The sequence below is a fragment of the Dromiciops gliroides genome, chromosome 1 (assembly GCF_019393635.1).
Source record: "Dromiciops gliroides isolate mDroGli1 chromosome 1, mDroGli1.pri, whole genome shotgun sequence".
NCBI classification, from domain to species: domain Eukaryota; kingdom Metazoa; phylum Chordata; class Mammalia; order Microbiotheria; family Microbiotheriidae; genus Dromiciops; species Dromiciops gliroides.
Genome location: NC_057861.1, coordinates 626,618,912 through 626,642,367, shown reverse-complemented (window position 1 = coordinate 626,642,367; position 23,456 = coordinate 626,618,912). Strand labels below are relative to the sequence as shown.

Here is a 23,456-nt window from a genome sequence, read left to right as displayed (position 1 = left end):
TAAAGGTGTGTCATATAATATGTGTTCAGGTAAAGGTTTGGCCACATAATGATGTAGCCATGTAAGGTAAAAGAATATCAGGTATTATATTCAGGAAAGACAGATCCAGGTAATAGTGTCCTGGGGGATGTGTGTTCAATCAGTCAATAAACAAACATTTGTTAAATATCCATGATGTATCAGGTACAGGGAATATGAATATGAAAATTAGTCATTCCTCCACCATTGAGAATTTACAGTCTGCTAGATCAAGGGAGTCTGTAGCTAGATCTCAGGGCATCTGTGAATATAGATGAAAAAGAGATTGCATCTTCAATTTTACTCCTCCCTAGCGGAAATTTAAAATCTCCTTCAATTATAGAAAAAACATTATTCTGAAAGGGGATTCAGAGGCTTCACTTGACTGCCCAAGAGGCCTGTGACACCAGAGAGGTGAATGGCTCCTGCTTAGGAGCACAAGACACACTCACAGATATTTACATAGAAAATAAACACGCAGAGATCTGGACAGGGCACTAACAGCTCAGGGAATGGGGAGAGGCCCTTTGAATGAGATGATATTTGAGCTGAGCCTTGAAGGGCACCCAGAGGAGGCAGTGAGGGAGAGCATTCTAGGTATGGGGAGGGGGCAGTCTATGCAAAGGCAGGAAGAAGAGAGGAATGTTCTGTACAGAGAACACAGACTAGGCCAATTTGACTGCAGCTTAGAATAGCAGAAGGAGAGATATATACTCAGCCTGGAAAAATAGCACCCCACTGCAAAGGGCTTTAAATGCCATGTGGAAATGTTGATATTTTAGCTTATGGGCCATGAGTGACAGGGTCAGACTTGTTCAGGTAAATACATACCAGGTAATAGTAGGCCTCCACCAGTTGCAGATGACCATGGATCAGTGCCTTGAAGAGCCACAGGCCACAGTGTGGCTGTGCTTTCCGGTGTGGTAGCCACAGCTCCTAAGTGACTTATAACCGTTAACTGCCGCATCCTGTGTTGTATCTACCCCATAAGGAGTAGCTGGAGTGTCCTCTTCAGGGCGCTGGCCTGGGCAGATCAGTATGGAAAACAAGCTGTTGCCCATGCAGCAGGTTTTCCCTCTCCATGACATTGGTGGATCCAAAGGAGAGGCAGAGCCAGTACAGTTTGGCACCAGTGCCGCCACAGGAGTTGCCAGAGGGATGTGATGTCCAACATCCAACTGCCTAAGGGACTCTGACTCCTGATTTTTCCTCGGGGTTAACTCCTGAAGCCTTTCACATATGTGGGTATAGCCGTGAGCAGGTGGGGCTCATTAGCCTTGGCAGTCAACCCGCCTAGGGGAAGGAACCCTGATTTTAAATGTACCAGGTAATATAGTCAAGGTAAAGGCATGGCCAGGTAATAACAATACAGACAAGTAGAAGTGTGCCAGGGAATATGTTGTTGTTGTTGAGTAGCTGGGGTTTTCTTGGCAAAGATACTAGAGTGGTTTGCCATTTCGTTCTCCAGCTCATTTTACAGATGAGGAAACTGAGGCAAACAGGGTCAAGTGACTTGCCCAGGGTCACATAGCTAGGAAGCATGTGAGGCCAGATTTGAACTCAGGAAGATGAGTCTTCCTGACTCCAGGTCCAGTGCTCTATCCACTTTGCCACCTACCCATCCCTAGGTAATCTATTTAGGCAAAGGTATAATTAATGTGCCAATTAAATATGGCCTTAGGTGCCAAGTAATATGTTTGTGGTAAAGGTATTCCAGGTACTGTATTCAGATAAAGATGTGGCCAGGTAATAGTGTGCCAAGTCTGTGTGGTTTTAGTGTGGTATGTGCCTACCTGATGTGGATAATGCATCCATGGTGAAGGTATGTCAGGTGATAATACATTCTGGTAAAGTTGGATGCCAGACCAGGTTGTGCCAGATGTTATGTGCTCAGGTAATATATGCCAGGTAATGAGCTCAGCTGTGTTATGCAATGTATTCGGGTAATGACATGGCCAGGTAATATGCACTCAGGTAAAGGTATGCCAAGTAATACACTCAGGTTTCTAGTTCAGCATATGATTCAAGCTAAGATCCTCTGAGGCCAGATCCCTGGGTACCAGGCTGGGCCAACTTTCCCTTCCAGGGGGCCTTTCGCTGCTAAGTGCTGAAAAAAGGCTATTTCTTCTGGCTCATTTCCTCTCCTGATCAGGGACACCCGGCCCAATCCCTACCCCCTCCCAGCTCTCTGCTCGGGTCCCTGAGGTCCCAGAAGGAGGAAGGGCTGGGGAAAGCCCCAGATAGAGTCTCTCCATTAGATGTTGCTCTCTCAGGCCTGGCCTGTCAAAGCAGACCTGCTTTTCTCCCCCTCCTACAAGATCCCACCACTCACAACCATCCAAAGCCTTTAGACGGATGAGAGTGAAAGTACCTTGTTCAACTATTCAGAGGCAGACCCAAGGCCTGAGTTCCTGGAATCCCAGTGTGGTGTTCCTGTTCACTGGGACAGGATGGAGTTGTGATGCATGAATGCCCTTTGATGGCTGTGGAGTGGCTATGCCTCTCCCCTCTGCCCACTGTCTGTTCTTCTCTTCTAGCTGAGTTGTATGGCAAACCTCCTGGCTCTCCATAACCTGACAAATGACTTTGCTGACTATCCACCGGATCTACTGCTCTTCTATGAGTGAGTGTCCCCCGAACAAGATTAATAATAACAATCATAATAATATTTATATAATGTTTTAAGGTCTACAAAGCACTTTATAAATGTTATATCATTTGATCCTCCCAATAACTCTGTGAGGTCAGTGCTATCATTACTCCCATTTTACAGATGGGGAAACTGAGGCAAACAGAGGTTAAATGACTTGCCCAGGGTCACACAGCTAGCAAATGTCTGAGGTAGGATGTGAATTCTGGTCTTCCTGACTCCACATTTAACACTCTATCTATTGTATCAAATGGGAATTTACCCAACTTAGCCACGAATGGATGAAGTGTTAGGAGAGGGTCAAAATGAAACACTTTCTAGCCTTTCCCCACCAATTATCCCTTACACACTTATAACAGTGTTTGAGATGCTCCCATTCCTTTAGGTTACACATTTAGGCTGTCCTCTCTCTGGTGGCTACTTGGAACAGAAAAGGGATAGAATCATAAAATCCTGGGGGCAGCTAGGTGGCGCAGTGGATAAAGCATTGGCCCTGGATTCAGAAGGACCTGAGTTCAAATTTGACCTCAGACACTTGACACTTACTAGCTGTGTGATCCTGGGCAAGTCACTTAACCCCCATTGCCCTGAAAAAAAAAAGGAAAAAAAAATTTTAAATCCTAAGTGTTCAGGGCTGCTGGAAGAGACCTCTCATCCAACCTGAGCCTCCCAAATAGAAAGTAATCTAGTGCAGGGCAGCTAGGTGGCGCAGTGGATAGAGCACCAGCCCTGGATTCAGGAGGACCTGAGTTCAAATCCGGCCTCAGACACTTGACACTTACTAGCTGTGTGACCCTGGGCAAGTCACTTAACCCCAATTGCCTCACAAAAAAAAAGAAAGAAAAAAGAAAGTAATTTAGTCTCTGATGGAACTCTCCTCGTAATAGGGAGCTTACTATCTCCCACCGCTGGGTGTGATACCCAGGCAGTCTTTGCCATAAACTCTGTATCCCCAGAGCTCTTCCCCTTGACATTCCCTAGGATGCAGCCTCCTCCATGCAGCCAGATTCTCCCATGTGGACTGGGTAGGGGAGATGGGAAGAAGGGGAAAGCTTTGGACCTCAGTGGCAACTTAACAACAATTTGCATTTCTGACAGCTTGAGAAAAGTGGACAGAGCCAAGTGCCGAGCGTTTGTCAGCAGGGCCTCCCAGGGGAACCTTAACCTCCTGTCTGGATTGTCTGCTCAGAAGAGGGAGTTACTGAACATGTCCCTGGCTTGTCTGGTACAGACATTTCTCCCCTCGTATCCCAGGAAGATACCAAAGGTGGGGAGGGAAATAGGGACTGTCCCTGGGAGAAAATTACATGGTGCTGGAAAGGAAAGAGAAGTGCTGGTAAAAAAAAATCATGACTGTAGCCAAAAGAGTCCTGAGTCAGGAGTTAGGGAATCTGAATTCTAGCCCTAGTTTAGCCACTAACTTGCAGTGTGATTTCTGAACCTTAATTTCACCATCTTGATTATTGTATTCATGGAATTTTGAGCTGGAAAGAATGTGAGAGGTCATCTAGTTCAAATCCCTCATTTGACAGAGGAGGAAACTGAGGCTCAGAGAGCAAATGTGTCATTGATGATTAGGGCAGAAGAAGAAGAGTATGCATTCATTCCCCTGCTCAAGAAACTTCAGTGGCTCCCCATTGCCCTTGGGATAATATTTAAATTTCTCTGTTTGGTATTTCAAGTTCTTCAAAGTCTGGCCTACCTTTTTAGGATGATTACACATTATATCCCCTAGTGTACCTGATGGTCCAAACAAATTAGCCTCATTGATGTTCTCCATACATGACATCTTATCTGCCCCCCTCGTGCCTTTATATAGGCTAACACCAGGAGGGAAGTCTTCTATTTCTAATATCTGATGGTTCACTCCTCTGTTTTCCCTCTTTTTGACTTTACAGGGACATCCAGGTACCAATCTGAGCAAAGAGCACCTGAGCACCTTGGGTGGCTTGGTCTGTGACATGGAACCAGCTGTCATTCTGGACTCAGACCCCCACATCCTGGACAACCTGAAACTCTGCTCCCAGCTTACAGCAGGACAGCGGGAAGCCCTCAATGAGCTCCTTCACAGTGGGGCCACGTCAGTGGGGTAGGCTGCCCAAATATCGATGCTGCTTTAGAACATCCAGGGTGGGGGCAGCTATGTGGCGCTGTGGATAAAGCACTGGCCCTGTATTCAGGAGGACCTGAGTTCAAATATGACCTCAGACACTTGACACTTACTAGCTGTATGACCCTGGGCAAGTCACTTAACCCTCATTGCCCTGCAAAAAAAAAAAAAAAAGAACATCCACTCTATGCTAACCCACTCAACAAACACTGGCTGGTTGTGTGGCCATCGCCAAGCCACATCTCCCTCTCTGGGCCTCTATTTCTTACTCTATACAATAAGGAAGTTGGTGCCATGAGACCCTTGTAGCTCTGACATTCTATGAGACTCTCAGGCCAAATCAAGTGTTCCAAGGGACACAGGGATTTGGAATTTACCTGGTTAATTGAACAGCTATGGTTTTGTGGTTGGTTAACTACTGGGGTAGTTAGAGCAGGGGTTTTTAAGTCACAACGCACGCCCACCCAAGGGGTCTGTGGAGAGATATTAAAGAGTCTATGAACCTGGATGCTTTATTTCATATAATTGGTTCCTTTGTAATCCTGGGTATTTTATATTATGCATTTAAAAACATTGTTCTGATAAGGGGTATCCCAGACTCCCAAAAGGATCCATGATACAAAGGGTTAAGAACCCCTGGGTTAGAGTATGATCATAATGAGTCCAAAGCCAAGGGTTTGATCCCTATATGGTCCCATAAGCTTCACTCTGTTCCCCAACCCAAGATCAAGCCCTCTACCCCTGGCCCCAGACTAAGCCCTGAATCCATTGTTAGACTGACACCTGAACTCCACCAGCGGTCCTACAAATGTCTATGTTTGGACACAAGACTGTATCGGGTGAGAATGTGGCTAGCTTAATGCAGCCCATATTCACTTCTAGGGATACCGCTCATCCCCTAATGCTGTTGTCATTCACAGATCTCTCTTCTCCCCTCTTCCTCATCTCACATCACTCAGCCATCTTCCCCCACTATCTCCTCCTTCACCCTTGTCTTCTGCAGAGAAGTAAGAGGTCCTTTTCCTCAGTGAGGCAAACCCGTGTACGTGCACCTTTGATGACACTCCATCCCATCATCTCCAGCAGATTGCCGGCTCTGTCAGCCCTGCTCCCTAATCTGTAATTTCCTTCTTTTTCCTCTCTGTTTTCCTGATGCCTACCAACATGCTCATGTCTCTTCCATCCTTAAAAGACACTCACTTGATCCAACCATCCCTGCTATATTTCTTCTCCCTTTTGTGATTGAACTCATTGAGAAAGCTGACAATAATTAGGGCCTCTATTTCCTCTCTTCTAAACCTTCTGAAGTCCAGCTTCCAACTTTGTCATTCAAATGAAACTGCTCTCTCTCAAGTGACCAATTATCTCCCAACTGCCAAATCTAAAGGCCTTTCCTCAATTCTCATCTTTAGTGATCTCTCTGCAAAATTTGATTCTGTAGATCCCTGGACAGTCTCTCTTTCTCTTCTAGTTCTTCTCTTACCCATATAACTGCTCTTTCTCAGTTTCCTTTTCTGTTTCTTCCTACAGGTCACAGCTGCTAATCACAGGTTGGACCCTAAGGGTCTGTCCTTGGCCTCCCTCCTTTTCTACCTCAATACTACTTCCATTGGTGATCTCCTCACTTTCCAAGGATTCAATCATCTTTATGTAGATAATTCTTAGATCTATTTATCCAGTCCTAACCTCTTTCCTGACCTCTTGTCTTGCATTACCAAGTTCTTATTGGATATCTTGAACTGGATGCACTGTGAATCATTCAAACTCAGCAAATCCAAAACAGAACTCATTATCATCCCCACCCCACCCCACCCCCACACACACACCTACATTCTAATTGACCCGTTATTATCAAGGGTATCACCTTCCTCCCAGGCACTCCAGCTCACAACCCAATATCATCTCTTACACCTCTCTTGTACTCCCTCCATATATCCATCCTCTTGCCGAATCTCATTATTTCTACCTTTACAGCATCTCTCATGTATTTTCCCTTCTCTCTGCTCACATGGCTGCCCCCTCATCACCTCATGCCTAGACAATTGCAATATCATTCCAGTTGGATTCCATATTTCAAGTCTCTGCCCATTCTAGTCAATCCTCCACTCACCTGCCTAAGTGATCTTCCTAAAGTTCAAATCTGACGATATCATCCCCCTACTCAATAAATTGTAATGGTCCCCGGGGGCAGCTAGGAGGCGCAGTGAATAAAGCACCAGCTTTGGATTCAGGAGGACCTGAGTTCAAATCCGGCCTCAGACACTTAACACTTACTAGCTGTGTGACCTTGGGCAAGTCACTTAACCCTCATTGCCCCACCAAAAAAAGAATTGTAATGGTCCCCTATTATCTCTAGGATTAAATAGAAAATCCCTACATTTGACTTTTAAAGGCCTTTACAACCTTGCCCCTCTTTCTACCTTTCTAGTCTTATTCCACTTTGTAGTTCAGTTATTTCAGTCATGTCTTACTCTTCATGACCTTATTTAGGATTTTCTTGGCAAAGATACTATAGTGTGGTTTGCCATTTCCTTCTCCAGTTCATTTTTACAGATGAGAAAACTGAGGCAAACAGTGACTTGCCCAGGGTCACATAGCTAGTAAACATCTGAGGGCAGATTTGAACTCATGGGAGTCTTCCTGATTCCAATCCCAGTGCTATATCCACAGCACCACCTAGCTGCTCCATTCTTACACTTTACTTCTCTCCACTTACTTTATGATCCAGGGACAATGGCCCTCTTGCTGTTCCTCACACAAGACACTCTATCTCTTGTTAATGTGTCTTTGCATTGTCTATCCCCTATGCCTGAATAGAATCTCCTCTCACCTCCATCTCCTGGCTTCCTTTGATTCAACTCAAATCCCATCTTCTGCAAGAGGCCCAAGTCATCCTCTCTGCCCCCCCACCCCAACAAAACTGCTAGTAATCTCTTTGAGATGACCTCCCATTTATACTATTTATAGTATATATAGTATTTAGGGGCAGCTAGGTGGCACAGTGGATAGAACACTATCCCTGGAGTCAGGAGGACCTGAGTTCAAATTTGGCCTCAGACACTTAACACTTACTAGCTGTGTGACCTTGGGCAAGTCACTTAACCCCAATTGCCTCACCAAAAAAAAATTTTTTTTTAAATATATATAGTATTTATAGTATATATACTATTTATATTTTACATGTACATTAATCCCCCCTTTAGAATATGAGCTCCTTGAGGTCAGGAAACACATTTTTGCCTTTCTTTTTATCCCCAGAGCTTAGCACAGTACCTGGCACAAAGTAAATGTTTAAGAAATGCTTGTGAAAAAAAAATAAAGAAATGCCTATGGTCCATTGGCTTGGTGAAGCAGCCGTGTCATCATCTTCTCTGAAGGATGGCACCATATTAGATCTCCAAACTGGATTATGGAGCTCCTCACACAGTAGATTTTGAATATATATATATATATATATATATATATATATATATATATATATATATATATATATATATATATATATGGTGGATTGGGAAGAGGGTGGAGGGAGAGAAGCTGAAGGTTTTGATTTAGGTGTATACAGGGATCAAATTCACTTGGCCATTTCCAAATCTCTGGCTCACCCGGAGAGAGATTGGCACACTATGAAAACTCTGGAACATTCTTTTATTCACTCATTTGCTTATTCGGTCATTCCCTTATTCATTCAGCAGGTTTCTACTGGAGCCCTCCAATGTGCACAGACCTGTGTAAGCCCCTGGGCAGGCTCATTAGATATCACCCTCATTCTTTATCCTTCAGGAACTTGGAGTCTAACGACTGGTTTGACTTAGCGACCACTGAGGTCTCTTCCAAATAGGAGGTTCTGGGATTTGGGGTTTGCTCATTCATCCACCTGGATTCAGGAGGACCTGAGTTCACATCTGACCTCGGACACTTAACACTTACTAGCTGTGTGACCCTGGGCAAGTCACTTAACCCCAGTTGCCTCACAAAAAAAGAAAGAAAGGAAGAAAGAAAGAAAGGAAGAAAGAAAGAAAGGAAGAAAGAAAGAAAGAGTGTCATTGCCCAAATGCCATATAGAACATGGATTCAGGGGCAGCTGGATGGCGCAGTGGATAGAGCACTGGCCCTGGATTCAGGAGTACCTCAGTTCAAATCCGGCCTCAGACACTTGACACTTACTAGCTGTGTGACCCTGAGCAAGTCACTTAACCCCAATTGCCTCACCAAAAAAAAAAACCAAACATGGATTCAGCCTGGGCCTTGGGTCTCATTTATTGATGCTTTCTACAAATACCAGCTTTTCCTCTTAGGAACAATAACAAGGGCCCTTAGGCTTTGACCCCAGGGCTTTCTCTTTTGCAAAATTCTAAACTTTCACTAGTCTCTAATCCTCAACCTGAGGCCCAAAGCACCTGGACCTTCCTGATCCAGAGGTTTCCTGGGTTCAGAGATCTGCTGGACCTAGTTCTTCTGCCATTACTATAACCGGGTCTTCTCTGCCTGATGACCCTATCTGCTTACATACTGCACAACACATAAGTATTTTTAAAGGATTTATTTAAAAGGGAAAAGATTTTTCCCTTCTACATTACAGGGGTTGGGCCAATGCCCATAAAAATCTTTTGTCAGACTGGTGTTTACAAGCCTATAGAGAAATAAGACTTTGGGCTCAAATGAAAGGTACTTGATATCATTTAAGATTCTGCCTAGTGAAAAAGTCTGAATTATTATGGTATTAAACGATAAATATGTTGATATTATATGATATTATACATAGATTTATGCATTTCTGAATTTCTAAACTCTTCGTGTGTCATCTGATGGCCTTTGCGTGATGTCATCTGTGGCTTCCACAAAAAAATTCCCATTTAATTTCTTATGCTGACCCGTGATATATCAAAACCACAATGAGAAAAGTTATGATGTTGAAGGGATAACTATACTAATTCAGAAATAATATGCCTGGCAGTGTGAAAAAGAAAATTGCCTAGGTACAGAATGGATGGACCATAACTAATTTCCTTATCCTCCCCAGGCTCAGTTTCCCATGTTCTATTCTAGGTTGTCAGTCCCAATGCCATACCATCTAGCAACCCCGGACAAAAATAGCATCTATTGTCCAAAATATGCCCTTATCATTTAGGATTAGCCTAACTCGGATACTCCGGTCAGAGCTCTTTGGTCCAAGCTATAATCACAGGCTCATTTTCAGTCATTTAAGAAGCCTTCTGATCACATGGCAAATTTGGAGGAGTACTGCCCACATTCTTACTGCAACCATGAGTTAATTAACTTTTGCCTACTCTGTTCACAGGAACAGAAAAGAAAAAATGAAATAGGTCTGGGGTTCCTATCATCTCCAAAAAGCTGAATAATTCAACCCATCACATAAGCCACAAAAACCAAGTTATTTCCTTATATCTCATGTCCCTGTACCAATTTCTTCCAACTAATATTGGAGCCCAGGCCCCACAGTCAAAGGAACTTCCCTCCCCAAATCTTCCATCCCTTTATTTTTCCCTTTGTGACACAGGGCTCCTGGATCCTGGAATCTTGACAGACTTTGGAGTCTTGGATCCCTGGCATTTTATGTAAATGCTACTCTATGGAAGATGGTGAATAAGGTAGGGACCCTGAAGAGGTTGGGGGCTAGACATGGGACCCTGGCTGAGAATAAGAGGCTGCATAAGCTAATGGGAGAAGATCTTTAGAGTTCCTTGTGTCCCTCAAAACTCTGCTCAGGGTACACCTATTACAACACCTTTAACCTTTCTTGGTCCTTCTCAATGCTGGTGCCTCCCTTCCCAATTTATCTTGCATTTATCTCATCTCTCTCTCTATATATATATATCTATATGTATATATGTGTCTATCTATCTATCTATCTATCTATCTATCTATATAGTATCCCTTAATAGAATGTAAGCTTTTTGAGGGCAGGGAATATTTTGTTTTTGTCTTCATATCTTCATTACCTAGCACTGGACCTGGCACATAGCAGGTATTTAACAAATGCTTATTGAGTGATTGACTGATAAATTCTGGCCATTGATGAATTAACATGGAGGAAATGATGAGAACCATTTCATCTGCACTTTCTCTCTTGCCTCAGGAGGTGAGTAAGGATTTCTTTCGGGGTGTAGTCACTAGATACCAAGCAGGAAGCTTGCCAAAGAACCGTGTCCAGAGCTTTGTTGATTCCTACCTTGCTCAGGAACTGTCACTGTCAAGAGCCAACCGGGAGGCAGGTTAGTGGAAGGCCTTGGGTTCTGACCCCATTCCCCAGGGTTCCCCATGATCAGTCTGGGGTCAGATAGGGGCCCTTCTCTGGTTGACTTTTTGCTTCTAGATAAGTAAGGGAAAAGAATTATTGCTCTGAGACCAGGGCCAAGAGGAAATGGGGATGATCTCAAGGTAGGGGAACCAACTGGATATATCCTGTATGTTCTGTGGTTTTTGCAAAAGGGGAAAGGAAACAGGAAGGGAATAAGTATTTACATAGCATCTACTATGTGCCAGGTACTGTGTCAAGTGCTTTTACAAATATTATCTCATTTGATCCTCACCACAGCCCTGAAGTAGATGCCTTGATTATCCTCATTTTACAACTGAGGAAACTGAGGCAAATAGATGTTAAGTGACTTGCCCAGGTCACACAGCTAGTAAGTATCTGAGGCTGGATTTGAACTCAAATCTTCTTGGCTCCAGGCCCAGTTCTATCCACTATTCTACCAGCTGCCTTTCAAGACAGTTTTCTAGGAGAGAAAATGAAAGCAGAGAGAATGGAATGAAAGGAAGGAGAAAATGAAAGGAAGAGTCCAGGGAGAGGAGGTTGTAGGAAGAAAGAAAAGGAAGTCAAAAAGGGAAGAAACTGTGGGGAAGAGAAAGTGTTTGAAAAAAGGATGTTGTGGCAGAGGACGATTCTGGGGGGGAAAAGTTATGAGGAGAACTAGGCTTTAGAAAGGAGGAAGGGGAAAGTTAGATGGTGCAATGGATAGAGCACCAGCCTTGGAGTCAAGAGGACCTGAGTTCAAATCCTGTCTCAGATACTTACTAGCTGTACGATCCTGGGCAAGTCACTTAACCCCAATTGCCACATACACACACACACACACACACACACACACACATACACACACAAGAAAAGAGATTGCAGCTAGGTTCATGGATCATGCTGGGGTTAGGGCTGAGTTTGGGCTTGAGACTGGGGTTCAGAGTTAAGGTTAGTGACTTAAGTTAAAGTTAGAAACTAAAAATGAGGTTAGCTTTGAAGTTAATAGGAGATCTCGGTTGCATTTAGGTTATATCTCAGGTTGGAATAAAGGTTAAAGTGAGTTGGGGTTAGATATGGAATTAAGGTTATAGGTTTGATGCACTAGGGGTCTGGTGGGGCTTGGCAAGTTCTGGCTAGGAGTCTAATTAATGGGTTAGATATAAGAAGTCTGATAAGGTCTGATGGGATATGGGAGTTAGATTAGAGTTAGATATGGAGCTGAAGTTGGGATTGGGATTAGGTTTGCTCTCTGGTTGACATCAGGATTAGGCTTTGGGTTAGGGCTAGGGCTGGATTTTTGGATGGTGCTGGAGTTGAAGTCAAGGTTGCAGCTGGTGGGGGTTGGGCAGAAGTTAGGTTTCAGTTGAGAGTCAGAGTTGAGCTTTTGGAATGGTTTAGGGTTGTCGCTGAGGAACAAGTCTCACTTCCTCTCTTCATCTGCCTCTTGGACCCCAGGAAGAAGATGCAATCGTGGAAATATCACAGCTCAGGTGCTCCAGGATGAATTGTTCATGGTCCGTTATGACTGCACACAGCTCAAGTCTTGCTTGGGAACCAAGGTCCTGAAAGCTAACCTCAACCCACTGCTCCAGCACCCTCTGCCAAGAGAGTGCCAACGTGTTGTCAAGGGGAAACTCAGTGAGGTACTGGCCACCTCTGGATGGTGGGAATATGACCCTGGCAAAGATTGTCCCTGGAATGCTGTGCTGCCCCCTTCTTTGGGGGCATCTTCCTTCTTTACTAGTCTTGTCTTCCCGGGACCCTAGGTCTTCCTTCTATTACTTTCCCATTGTAATGATTGGAATGACACCGCCTGCTGGAGACTTACTGTAGGAAAGCTCCACCATGAGGAGAAGGCCTCTGAGGGCAAGGCCATGCAGCTTTTCTTTGGCATCAGGAAGTGATGTTTGCTTGTGGGAGGAAGAGGGGGTAAGGCTGGCTCTCTTGCACTCTTTCCTCAGGCCTCGGGTGGAGAAAGGAGCTAGAAATGTTCTCTCCCTTTAATAGATAGATGAATCTAGGCCTTCCCCTTTCTTTTTTTTTTTTTTAGTGAGGCAATTGGGGTTAAGCGACTTGCCCAGGGTCACACAGCTAATAAGTGTTAAGTGTCTGAGGCCGGATTTGAACTCAGGTACTCCTGACTCCAGGGCCGGTGCTCTATCCACTGTGCCACCTAGCTGCCCCCCCTTTCTTTTCACCAAATTTTTATTCTCCTTAATAAATGCTTAAAAGTCTAACTCTTGCTAAAGCTTATAATTTATTGGTGACCACTCATTAGATATTTTAGACAGACTAGCTAGAATTTTAGCCCCTTACACCATCAATCTCTGAGGAAAGTGTTGGTTAGACTCAGCACACTGTAGCCCTGCGTTATTCATGTTTGGAGGTAATGAACATTCATTTTTTAAAAGCAGAGCCAAGATAAGGCAATGGTTACCTCTAAGGGGTGAAGCTCTAATGGTACCATGATAGGAGGGTGTGAAGATGTTTTGGAGTGTGTGGGGATTTTCCAGTGACCCTTATGTCACCCCTCAATATCTGGGATGAAGAAGAACCATCTTAGCAAAGCAGAGGCAGGATGAATGTAATCACCTGGGGGGAAATGAAGTTATGCATACAAAAATTGTATGTTGGCAAGATCTCAGAAATAGTTATGGACAAGTAAAAATGGAAGAAGGAGACCATTTCCTCTCCTCCTCCTCCTCCTCTTCTTTCTTTCTTTCTTTCTTCTTCTTCTTCTTCTTCTTCTTTTTCTTCTTCTTCTTCTTCTTCTTCTTCTTCTTCTTCTCCTCTCTCCCCCCTTTCCCACCTTGTCACTGGCTAACTAAGCTGTGAATTGGTATAAAGACATCCAATTATAGTTTTTTATTTGAGTGTTAAAACATTGCCAATGCTGACTGACAGCTTAGGAACCCCGTGGCAGAGGATGTAGGACATATTCCCCTCCTTTTACTCCCCTACACTGATACCACATAAAAAAGAATGTCCTTGGCAGGAGTGTGAGAGTGCAGAGTGCCCTTTAACCCCAGAAATTCCTGGTTTTCTGGACTCCAGAGACTGTGGCTCAAGGTCTCCTTCCTAAGTAATTGTGTGGTCAGAATGAAGGACTTTTTTAAAAGCAGAGATCCACATGTCCACAAATGCTTCATTGCCTCTGAATGTGCCTGTGAGGTTATAGCCTTGGTGCAGAGACTAGCCTGATAAGAACAGAGGGTATGGAGGCAGCTAGGTGGCTCAGTGGATAGAGCACCGGCCCTGGAGTCAGGAGGACCTGAGTTCAAATCCAGCCTCAGATACTTAACACGTACTAGCCGTGTGACCCTGGGCAAGTCACTTAACCCCAATTGTCTCACTAAAAAAAAAAAAAAAAAAGAACAGAGGGTGTGGGGCAGCTAGGTGGCACAGTGGATAGAGCACTGGCCCTGGATTCAGGAGAACCTGAGTTCAAATCTGGCCTCAGACACTTGACACTTACTAGCTGTGTGACCCTGGGCAAGTCACTTAACCCAATTGCCTCACCAGAAAAAAAAAGAAAGAACAGAGGGTGCATGGCTAGAGAGAGAAGTTGAGATCAGACTGTGAAGGTCCATGAATATTAGTCAGAGAAATTGGACCTTGATCTAATTCAGCAATGGGGTACTTCTCTGGACTAGGAGAATATCATGACATAAGTGTGATTGTACCTAGCAGAATAAACGGGGACCCTTTGTTTGCATATATGAAGATGTAGTTTCTGTAAGGGGTCTTGTCCTAGAAGTTTATTGACAAAAGGTTGGGTGATAGGAGCCCTCATTTTTCCATACTGATTGGACCACTCTCTCTCTCTCCTTCCCAGATCTATCCAGGGGGTGTACCAGAGGACCAATTGAAGCTGATTGCCTCTTTGGTCTACTTGTACTCCAATGATGAAATCAGTCGTTGGAACATCACATCTGGGGACACCGTGGTGGCTTTGCTGGGCTCTGATGTAGCTATGGAAAACCAGACTCAGGTAAGGGAGTTAGCACTTGAGTCCACTGTCCTGTGATAGAGGTAAGATAAGATGATGATAGAGCTTGGAGGAACCTTAGGGATCAAGTTTGATCCCTCTTCCCCCTTGCCCCATCATTTTGCTGATGAAGAAACTGAGGTCTAGAGAGATTTAGTGACTTGCCTGAGGTCCTACCATGAGTCAGTGGTAAACTCAGAACTGGATCCTGACCCTTAGTATAGAACTGGGCTCTTTCCTCTAAGTCATCATCCTTTGTCTGTTGAGTCTGTCTTCAATTCAATTCAAAGCAAATTAATTCAGTTCAACATTTATTAAGTGCCTATTACACTTATCCCTTCCACATCTAGGGATTAGGTATGCTGCACCCCCCATAGCTGGAAAATCCATGTAAAATTTTTTGGCCTTCCCTTCAAACCAGAGAAGCCTGCTTTTTTTCTTTTTCTTTTATGGGGTGTTTGCAACATTAAAAGATAAAATATTTTGATATTATGCAATACTATACATGTATTTTATACATTTCTGAGTTTCCAAACATTTCTGCGTCACTTGCTGGACTTTGTGTGTCATCTGGAGCTTCTGCAAAACTCCCCCCCAAATTCCTCTTTAATTTCTTATGCCAACCTGTGATTAATTGAAATTGAGATGGGAAAAGTGATAATGTGGGAGGGATAACTGTACATTGTGAGATTAAAATTGGATATTAGATCATAAATCTACCCTACTTAACCTTTCCCTTAATTTATCTCCCAGACTAGTAAATGGAAGAAGCTTCTGGTTTTCTAGATAGAGCTTTTATTGCATGGTAATCACAAGGTGATGTTGATTAGAAGGATAGGAAAGTAGAAATACAATACAAATCGTCTTAAGTCTAGGCTTAGTCTATATTCCGTATAAAACTCACCAAAAGCCGAAGGCCACCTTTGGGGAGAGAGACCGAGTCAAGCACGTGCTGTTAACCAAGAGCCGGGCCGAGTCAGACTCCAGTCCGCGTCTGTCTGTGCAGCGCAGCCAGGAGACCAGCAGAGCAGGAAAAAAGGCCCCACTTCCGTTCTCTCCTTGCCTTTTAAGCTCGCACCCTGGAAGTTGAGTGCTCAGCAGGCAATCTGGCATGCGTTGCAGGCGGACTGGTGTGCGTAGCTCATGCTGTTGGTCTCCTCCCCAAAAGGGTGGTCCTAAAAAAAACCTGGTGTCTCTCCATTATCTAACCGACTGTTAAAACTTTTTACCACATCCCCCCCTTTTGTTCCTCAAGAAACAAAATGTTTCCTTGACGGAACAGTAAAAATAATATAATAACTATTGCTAACTAATAATATGTGAACAACAATATAGAAAAGGAAGAGAGGAAAGTTTTGTCCAGAGGGGCGATTTTTTTGTCCTCATGAACCGACGCTTTGACATTAGTCTTGCAAAGGGAGAGCCTCTGCAGAGAGTACATGTTACAGATAGTGTATATTATAACAGAAAGGAGATAGTAAAAACTAATAAAGCAAAACAGTTCATATAAAGTCTCTGAGTTCTCTTGTCTTCTTGAAGTGGTAAGATGTCATCAGGAGGAAATTGGATTCTGGACTCTGGTCTGGAAAGCTGGATTCTCTTCTTTAACTGTTTGAATTGCTGTATTTTTACTAAACCTTAGCATAGCATTGTCAATGATCAAATTAATAAATTCCATTACAACATGTAGGGTTTTGTACAAGGTGCCGGGGATATGAAAACTAAAAATGATAAAGTCTCTTCCAGTAGGGAGATTATAGTCTAGTAGAATGCATCTAGGTGATACAGTGGATAAAGCACTTAGCCTAGTGTCAAGAAGACTCATCTTCCTGAGTTCAAATCTGGCCTCAGATACTTCTTACATGTGTAACCTTGGGCAAATCATTTAACCCTGTTTGCCTCAGTTTCCTCATCTGTAAAACGAGCTGGTAGGGGCTCAAAGAGTTGGGCACAACTGAAAATGCCTAAAGAACAACAACATTTTAGGAATAGAGAGCCCTGGAAAGTTTTTGAGAAAAGGACTGGCATGGTTAGATATTGTTTTGCCACCCCTCGATATTTTGTCCCCTTAGTCAGTCTATGAGCTTCCTGAGGACAGGGGCCACCTCATGTCTGGAACATATCCCTTCCTCATCTCTGTCTCTAGAATCCCTGAATTCCTTCATACCTTAGCTCAGGGGCCACCTTCTAGAATAAACCTAGCCTGATTCCTTCCATTTGTACGTACATTGCATTTATTTTGTATTTAATTTTCTATGTGCATGTTGCTTCTTCCCCATAGAATGTGATTTCCTTGAGGTTGTTGTGTTTTTGTTTGTTTTTTTAATTCTCAGTGCCTGGGATATAATGGGTGCTTAATAATAGCTCATTTATATAGCTCTTTATATAGCAAAGGGTTTCACATATATTATCTCATTTGATTCATACGACCTTGAGAAATAAGTGATATTATTTCCATTTAACAAATGAGGAAAATGAGGCTGCCAAAATTTAAGTGATTTGCTCAGGGTCACACTGCTAGAAAGTGTCCAAAGGATTTAAACTCAGGTATTCATGTCTCTGCCCACTAGCTGCTTACTAATGCTTATTGAATGAATGAATGAATGAATCACCCTCTTCTCTCCTTTTCTTGCTGTATTAAATTCAGTACTGGGAACCAAGGAAGTAGTGAATAGAGAGTTGGGAGTTCACTAAAGACCAATTGATTAATTGTGAAACAATGTGTGACCATTTTGTCCTTGACAGAATGGAGAAAAGTTAGTTACAGCTCTGAATGTTGATTTGTATTGCCCACCATTCCTTCTGCTGCTTGGGAATGACCAAGCAACTCACCTAGGTGCGTGGGGCGGGGGGGGGGGGGGGGGGGGGGGGGGGGGGAAACAGGACAAGACTTCTGACCCAATCTCTAGGAAGGGGAACTGTCCAGGTCCTGAAAAGGTGACTTGGAAATGCTTCTAAAAGCTGTGTTAGCCATGTCCAGCTAGAAGCAGATTTTGGAACGTTGTTAGCATCAGAAACCTGTTCCTTAGAGGAACTGACTGGTTTCTACTTTGTAGAAACTTTTCTCTTCCTGGTACCATTAGAAGCAGGATCCTCCTACATCAGCTGGTCTTTAGTGAACTCCCAACTCTCTATTCACCACTTCCTTGGTTCCAAGTTCTGAACTTAATACAGTAGGGTTGTCTCTGCTGAACAAATGGAAAATGAGTTTATGCCTCAGGCAGGACAGATGATGTTAGGAGTTTTCCCAGAATGTAGGAGAATCCTGCTCTCTACTTCATTGTGTTGTGGAAAGAGTGCTAAACTTAGGGTAGTCTTGGGACCTGAGTTCAATTACCTGCTCTTCCACTCAATCCCTGTGTGATCTTGAGTAAGCCCCAACCTCTCTTGGCTTCAATTTCATAATCTGTAAAATGAAGGGGTTGAACACAGTGACCTCTAAGATCCCTACCCTTTCTAGACCTATTTGACCCTATGCCCCTGGATAACTGAGAGCAGGTCACTCTGAGAGACAGTACCTGTCCTTTCCTGTAGAGGGCTCTCCTCACAGGGGAAGGCTGGACAGGCTTGCAGTGTGATCATTTACACCTTAAGAATTAGTCAGCGAGGCAGCTAGGTGGCACAGTGGATAGAGCACTGGCCCTAGATTCAGGAGGACCTGAGTTCAAATCTGACCTTAGACACTTAATACTTATTAGCTGTGTGACCCTGGGCAAGTCACTTAACCCCAATTGCCTCACCAAAAAAAAAAAAAAAAAGAATTAGTCAGCAATAGCCTCTGCAAATCAGGGCTTCTCTGATTATTTTGTTGATTGTCTAGATTTAACAAAGTGTTAATAATTCAGATTAAACTTAAAAACTATTGTGTGCATTCTTTCCTGCAGAGCCTAGCTGTTAAATATTTGCTAGTACCCCCTTTTGTTGTTGTTATTCAGTCATGTTCCACTCTTTGTGACCCCATTTGGGGTTTTCTTGGCAAAGATACTGGAGTGGTTTGCCATTTCCTTCTCCAGATAAGGAAATTGAAGCAAACAGGGTTAAGTGACTTGCCCACAGTCACACAACGAGTATGTGTCTGAGGCCAGATTTGAACTCAGGAAGATGCGTCTTCTTGACTCCAGGCTGGGTGCTTTATCTGCTGTGTTACCTAGCTACCCTGCTGTACCCCCACTCCTGTACTGCTTTATAAAAATTGCTTGAGCTCAGAAGGAAGGCAGAAGGAACCTCAAGTAATGATGTCATTATCACACTGGAGGCTAATGAAGAAGAAGAAGGAGGAGGAGGAGGTGTGGTGGTGGTGGTGATTATAATGATGACGATAAAACCATAACTAGCATTTATGTAACACTTTAAGGTCCACAAAGTTCTTTACATTCATGATCCCAATTGAACCTTACAACAGGAGACCAGACTTTATTCTTTCTGGCTCTGCCATGCACTGTGTGTCCTTGAGAAAGTGGCTTTTCCTCTAAGTCTTAATTATCCCCTTCACACAATGGAGATAACAACCCTGGAAGGATGTTGTGAGGTTCCAGTGAGATAATAATTGTCCCCATGCTGTGAGGTTGACTAGGATTCAGTATTAGCATCCCTATTTCACAGGTGAGGAACCTGAGCCTGGCAGAAGTTAAGGTGGTATAGATACAAGGTCAGTGAGTGGCAGACTTAAGATTTTGCTTCAGGCAGGACTTCTAACTATGAGTCCCAGGCCTTTTCTGCTTTAGAATGTTGCCTCTGGAGAATCCATGGGAGAGCGTTTGGGGAAGTGAAGGGGCTTGTTACAGGAGTAAGGGGTCATGGCTCTTTCATAGGCTGTCATCAAGAAATACCTGGAGTTGAATGGCACTGTGACAGGGGCCCTGCTGGTGGCCATTGGTGGCTTCCGTCTCTGTTGGATGAGCCCATGGCAGATCGAAGCAATACGGCCTGTGGAGTTGAGGTGAGTGTGCCTGGGGAGAGCATCTCCAATACAAAGAAAGCCTGGATTGAGTTGGCTGAGGGTTGGATCACAACCTAACTAGGCCATAGGCCAGACCACTGGGCAGAGCTTCCTGGGGTAGCTGGCATTTCCCAAAATGGAGTCTATAGGCTTCCAGAATGTCAGAGCTTGGAAGAGACCTCTAAGATCATCTAGTCTAAATCCCCTCATTTTACAAAGGAAGAAACTGAGTCCCCAGAAGATGACTTTCTTGCCCAATGTCACATATCTTAGTCAAGTACCAAAGCTGGGATTCCAACCCAGATCTGGCTCTTCAATGTTGAGTTTTAAAGAGAGCTCAGGATTCTAAGAGGTACAGGGGTCGAGGGAGTGTATTCCTGCTTCTCTAGGTCTTTTGGAAGATTCAGAAAAGATGGAAATTAACACCATACCCCCACTTTGGACAGCTCTGCTTCCTTTATTACAGACCCAGAAAAGGGGCTCACTGCTTTCCCATTGGGCCCCACAATCATGGCCATGTGGCCATGACTCTAGATCTCCCTAGAGCTCAGGTAGTAAATTAAATAAGGCAGGTGGGTGTTGCAGTGAATAGTGTTGGAATTAGAATCAGGAAGATTAGTGTTAAAATCCTTCCTCATCTACTAGCTATGTGACTGGTCAAATCACTTAATGATTCTCAGCTTCTGTTTCCTCACTGAAAAAAAAATTAGGGGGTTGTACTCAATAGCTCCTAAAGTTTATTCTATCTCTAAATCTATGATCCCATGATCATATAAGAAGAGTAATAAGGGCTTGAATTTACATGACAATTTACAATTGATGAAGCCCTTATGAAGTCCTGTGATGTAGGTCATGCATTTTACAGCTGAGGAAACTGAGGCTAAGAAAATTTAAGTGACTTGCCCAAGGTTACACAGCTAGGAAATGTCAGAACTATTGCTTTCTACTATTTTAAGTGGCCTCACTTCTACTTAGAGTGTAGTCACCTTTCCCCTGCAAAATGGGGGGAAATGAGGGTCAGCTAGGTGGTGCTTGCCCTGGATTCAGGAGGACCTGAGTTCAAATCCAGCCTCAGACACTTGACACTAGATGTGTGACCCTGGAAAAGTCACTTAACCCTCATTGCCCCACAAAAAGTAGGGGAAAATTAATTGTTTTGGAGAGAAATTAATTCAGAGCTAGTTAGGCCTGTAGGATGGGGCTCAAGATGAATTCCTGGGAGGTGGGAGGAGGGTGTGGAAAAAGTGGCAGAATGTGAACCTGGCAACCTCACCCTGACTCTTCTTGCTCTCTCTAGGCGGGCAGGGGCCCTGGACATCTCCTCCTGTGCTCAAGAGAGGAAGGATGACCTATATGAGAAAGCCAAGGAGGCCTTTTCTGGGTCCAATGGCACAATCACCTACTACCGCTACATCCAACCCTACCTGTGTGAGATTTGCCTAGAATCAGATCTCCATTCTCTTCCCAATATCCCCAGAAGCAAGTCCAAGCTACTGAGGCCCCCTTACAGTCCAGCCCTACCTTATAGCTCATTCAATTTTTCTTTTATTACCCCCTTATAGATCCATATACTAATCTAGCCAGGCCAGGTTCCTCACTATCCCCTGAAGACCTCTCTATACCTTAGCCACAATCATTGTTCTTCTTTGGAATGCCTTCAGTTCTCTGTCTTCCTCTCTAAACCCTAAATTACATGATCACATGACACATGATGAGGGCCTGAATAAAAGTGGTAGTTGTGTGAATAAAGAAAGGACCAATACAAGAGATGTTGCAGAAGCAGAAATGGCAAGATTTCACAACTGGCTGCCCATGTAGAGTGAGGGAGGGAGAGGAGTGAGGATACCTTGTTGATTGGAAGGTGGTGTTACCTTTGATGGTGAAGAATAAAATCTGGAAGAAGGAAGGGTTTGGATGAGGGATGGGGGGAGAGATAATGGATTTGATATTGGACTTGCTGAATTTGAACTGTCTCTGGGACATCCTGGGTGTCACCTCCTACATCTATCTGGTCAAGTCTTCTTGTTTCTACCTTGATAGTTCTCATATACCTCTCCACCCACATAGCCACCACCTTTGTAAAGGAAAAAGACTCTAGTCCTGTCCCTGGGGAAGCTCACAGTCTTAGAGGGGAGTGGCAGGATGGAGTGGGGGAAAGATAAAACTGGGAGATGACACCAACATGGAAAAGTTAGAGACCAATCCAAATTCTAATTCAGCATTTATTAATGCTAGTACAAATTCACCACCAATACAGATTCAAACAAGTTCAAATACTAGTGCCAATTCAAATTCAAGCATTTATTAAGTACCTACTAAGTGCTAGGCATTAATATAGGTCCAGGGGATGCAAAGATTATAAAAAGATACCATCCCTCCTTTCCAGGGGTTTACCTGAGATAATACAATATATAAGTGAATAGGGCAGGAGGTGATGGGGACCAAAGAGAGATCCAGACAAAGTGTTCAAGGAATATTTGAAAAGATAATCAATACTTTTCCCCTGGGGGAATCAGGGAAGACTCCTAAGAGTAAGAAGAGGAGGATTATAAAAATAGGAGATGAGGAAATGCATTCTAGACCCAAGGATGGCCTGATCAAGTGACCGGAGGAAGGAGATGGCATTTTAAGTTTGGGTAACAAAGTGTTTTTGGAGGAGTTATATGAAATAAGACTGGAGTCCTAGATGCATAAACTTCAAATATCAGGCTAAATAGATTATGGTCTAAGCTTTCAGTGTTGAAGTTAAAGGGACAATAAAATCACTGCGAAATGGATGGTCATGGAAGGCTTCCCAGAGGAGGAAGAGAAGAAGCATGAACTAAGCCTTGAGGTTTTGGGTCCCTTTCCTTAGTCTTTATTCTACAGCCACACTGAGGATGCTTGAGTTTTGCCTCTGGGAGAGGGGATCATGGGTAGAGAGCTGTGTTTAAGACCTAAGACAGGAAGAAGAGCCATAAATTTGGATAATTCTGTTGGAGATCCATAGATCTTGGATAACAGGGAGTTTATTAGACTAGTAATAGCAATGCCTCATTTCTTTTTCCTGGACCCTGACTCTTACCTTGGGAAGAAAATTCCTATTTTGAATCCCTCTTTTTATTTGGCTCTCAGTCACGGGGATTAGGAGTGATGGGTGAATTTAACTTTGATCTTAGGAAAAACTTCCTACCAATAAGAGCTATCCAGAAGGGGAATGGTCTACCCCAAGTGGTTCTGAGTTCCCTCTCCTTGGAAGTCTTTAAGCAGAGTCTGGACGTCACTTGCTGGATGTGTTAAAATGGGGATTCCTTTTGTATACGCATTGGATTAAAGGGATGGAACTTCCGGCTCTCAAATTCTGCGATTCTGTGATCATTTCTCAAGTGGGTCTTGTCCACAGTAGCTTAAGCTTCCATCCTTAAGACCAGGTTTTCTTTCAAACAAGACCACTCTGCCCTGGCCCTGGGGACGGTTTGAGCAATACCAAAAGTGAATGCCCAGGTCTGT

The 23,456-nt window shown here is 43.7% G+C and overlaps 1 protein-coding gene across 1 annotated transcript in view; it reads left to right on the top strand.

Annotated features, from left to right (window-relative positions):
* Positions 1–1,831: 1,831 nt before the first annotated feature.
* LOC122752951 (mesothelin-like protein) overlaps positions 1,832–23,456 on the top strand; it is a 29,333-nt gene continuing 7,708 nt past the window's right edge. Inside the window, exons 1-10 of the mRNA XM_043999969.1 lie at positions 1,832–1,840; positions 2,556–2,641; positions 3,650–3,893; positions 4,567–4,757; positions 10,300–10,390; positions 10,879–11,014; positions 12,439–12,683; positions 14,876–15,031; positions 19,840–19,967; positions 21,265–21,395. Coding sequence (XP_043855904.1) covers positions 1,832–1,840; positions 2,556–2,641; positions 3,650–3,893; positions 4,567–4,757; positions 10,300–10,390; positions 10,879–11,014; positions 12,439–12,683; positions 14,876–15,031; positions 19,840–19,967; positions 21,265–21,395 — 1,417 coding nt within the window. The remainder of the gene's footprint in view (positions 1,841–2,555; positions 2,642–3,649; positions 3,894–4,566; positions 4,758–10,299; positions 10,391–10,878; positions 11,015–12,438; positions 12,684–14,875; positions 15,032–19,839; positions 19,968–21,264; positions 21,396–23,456) is intronic.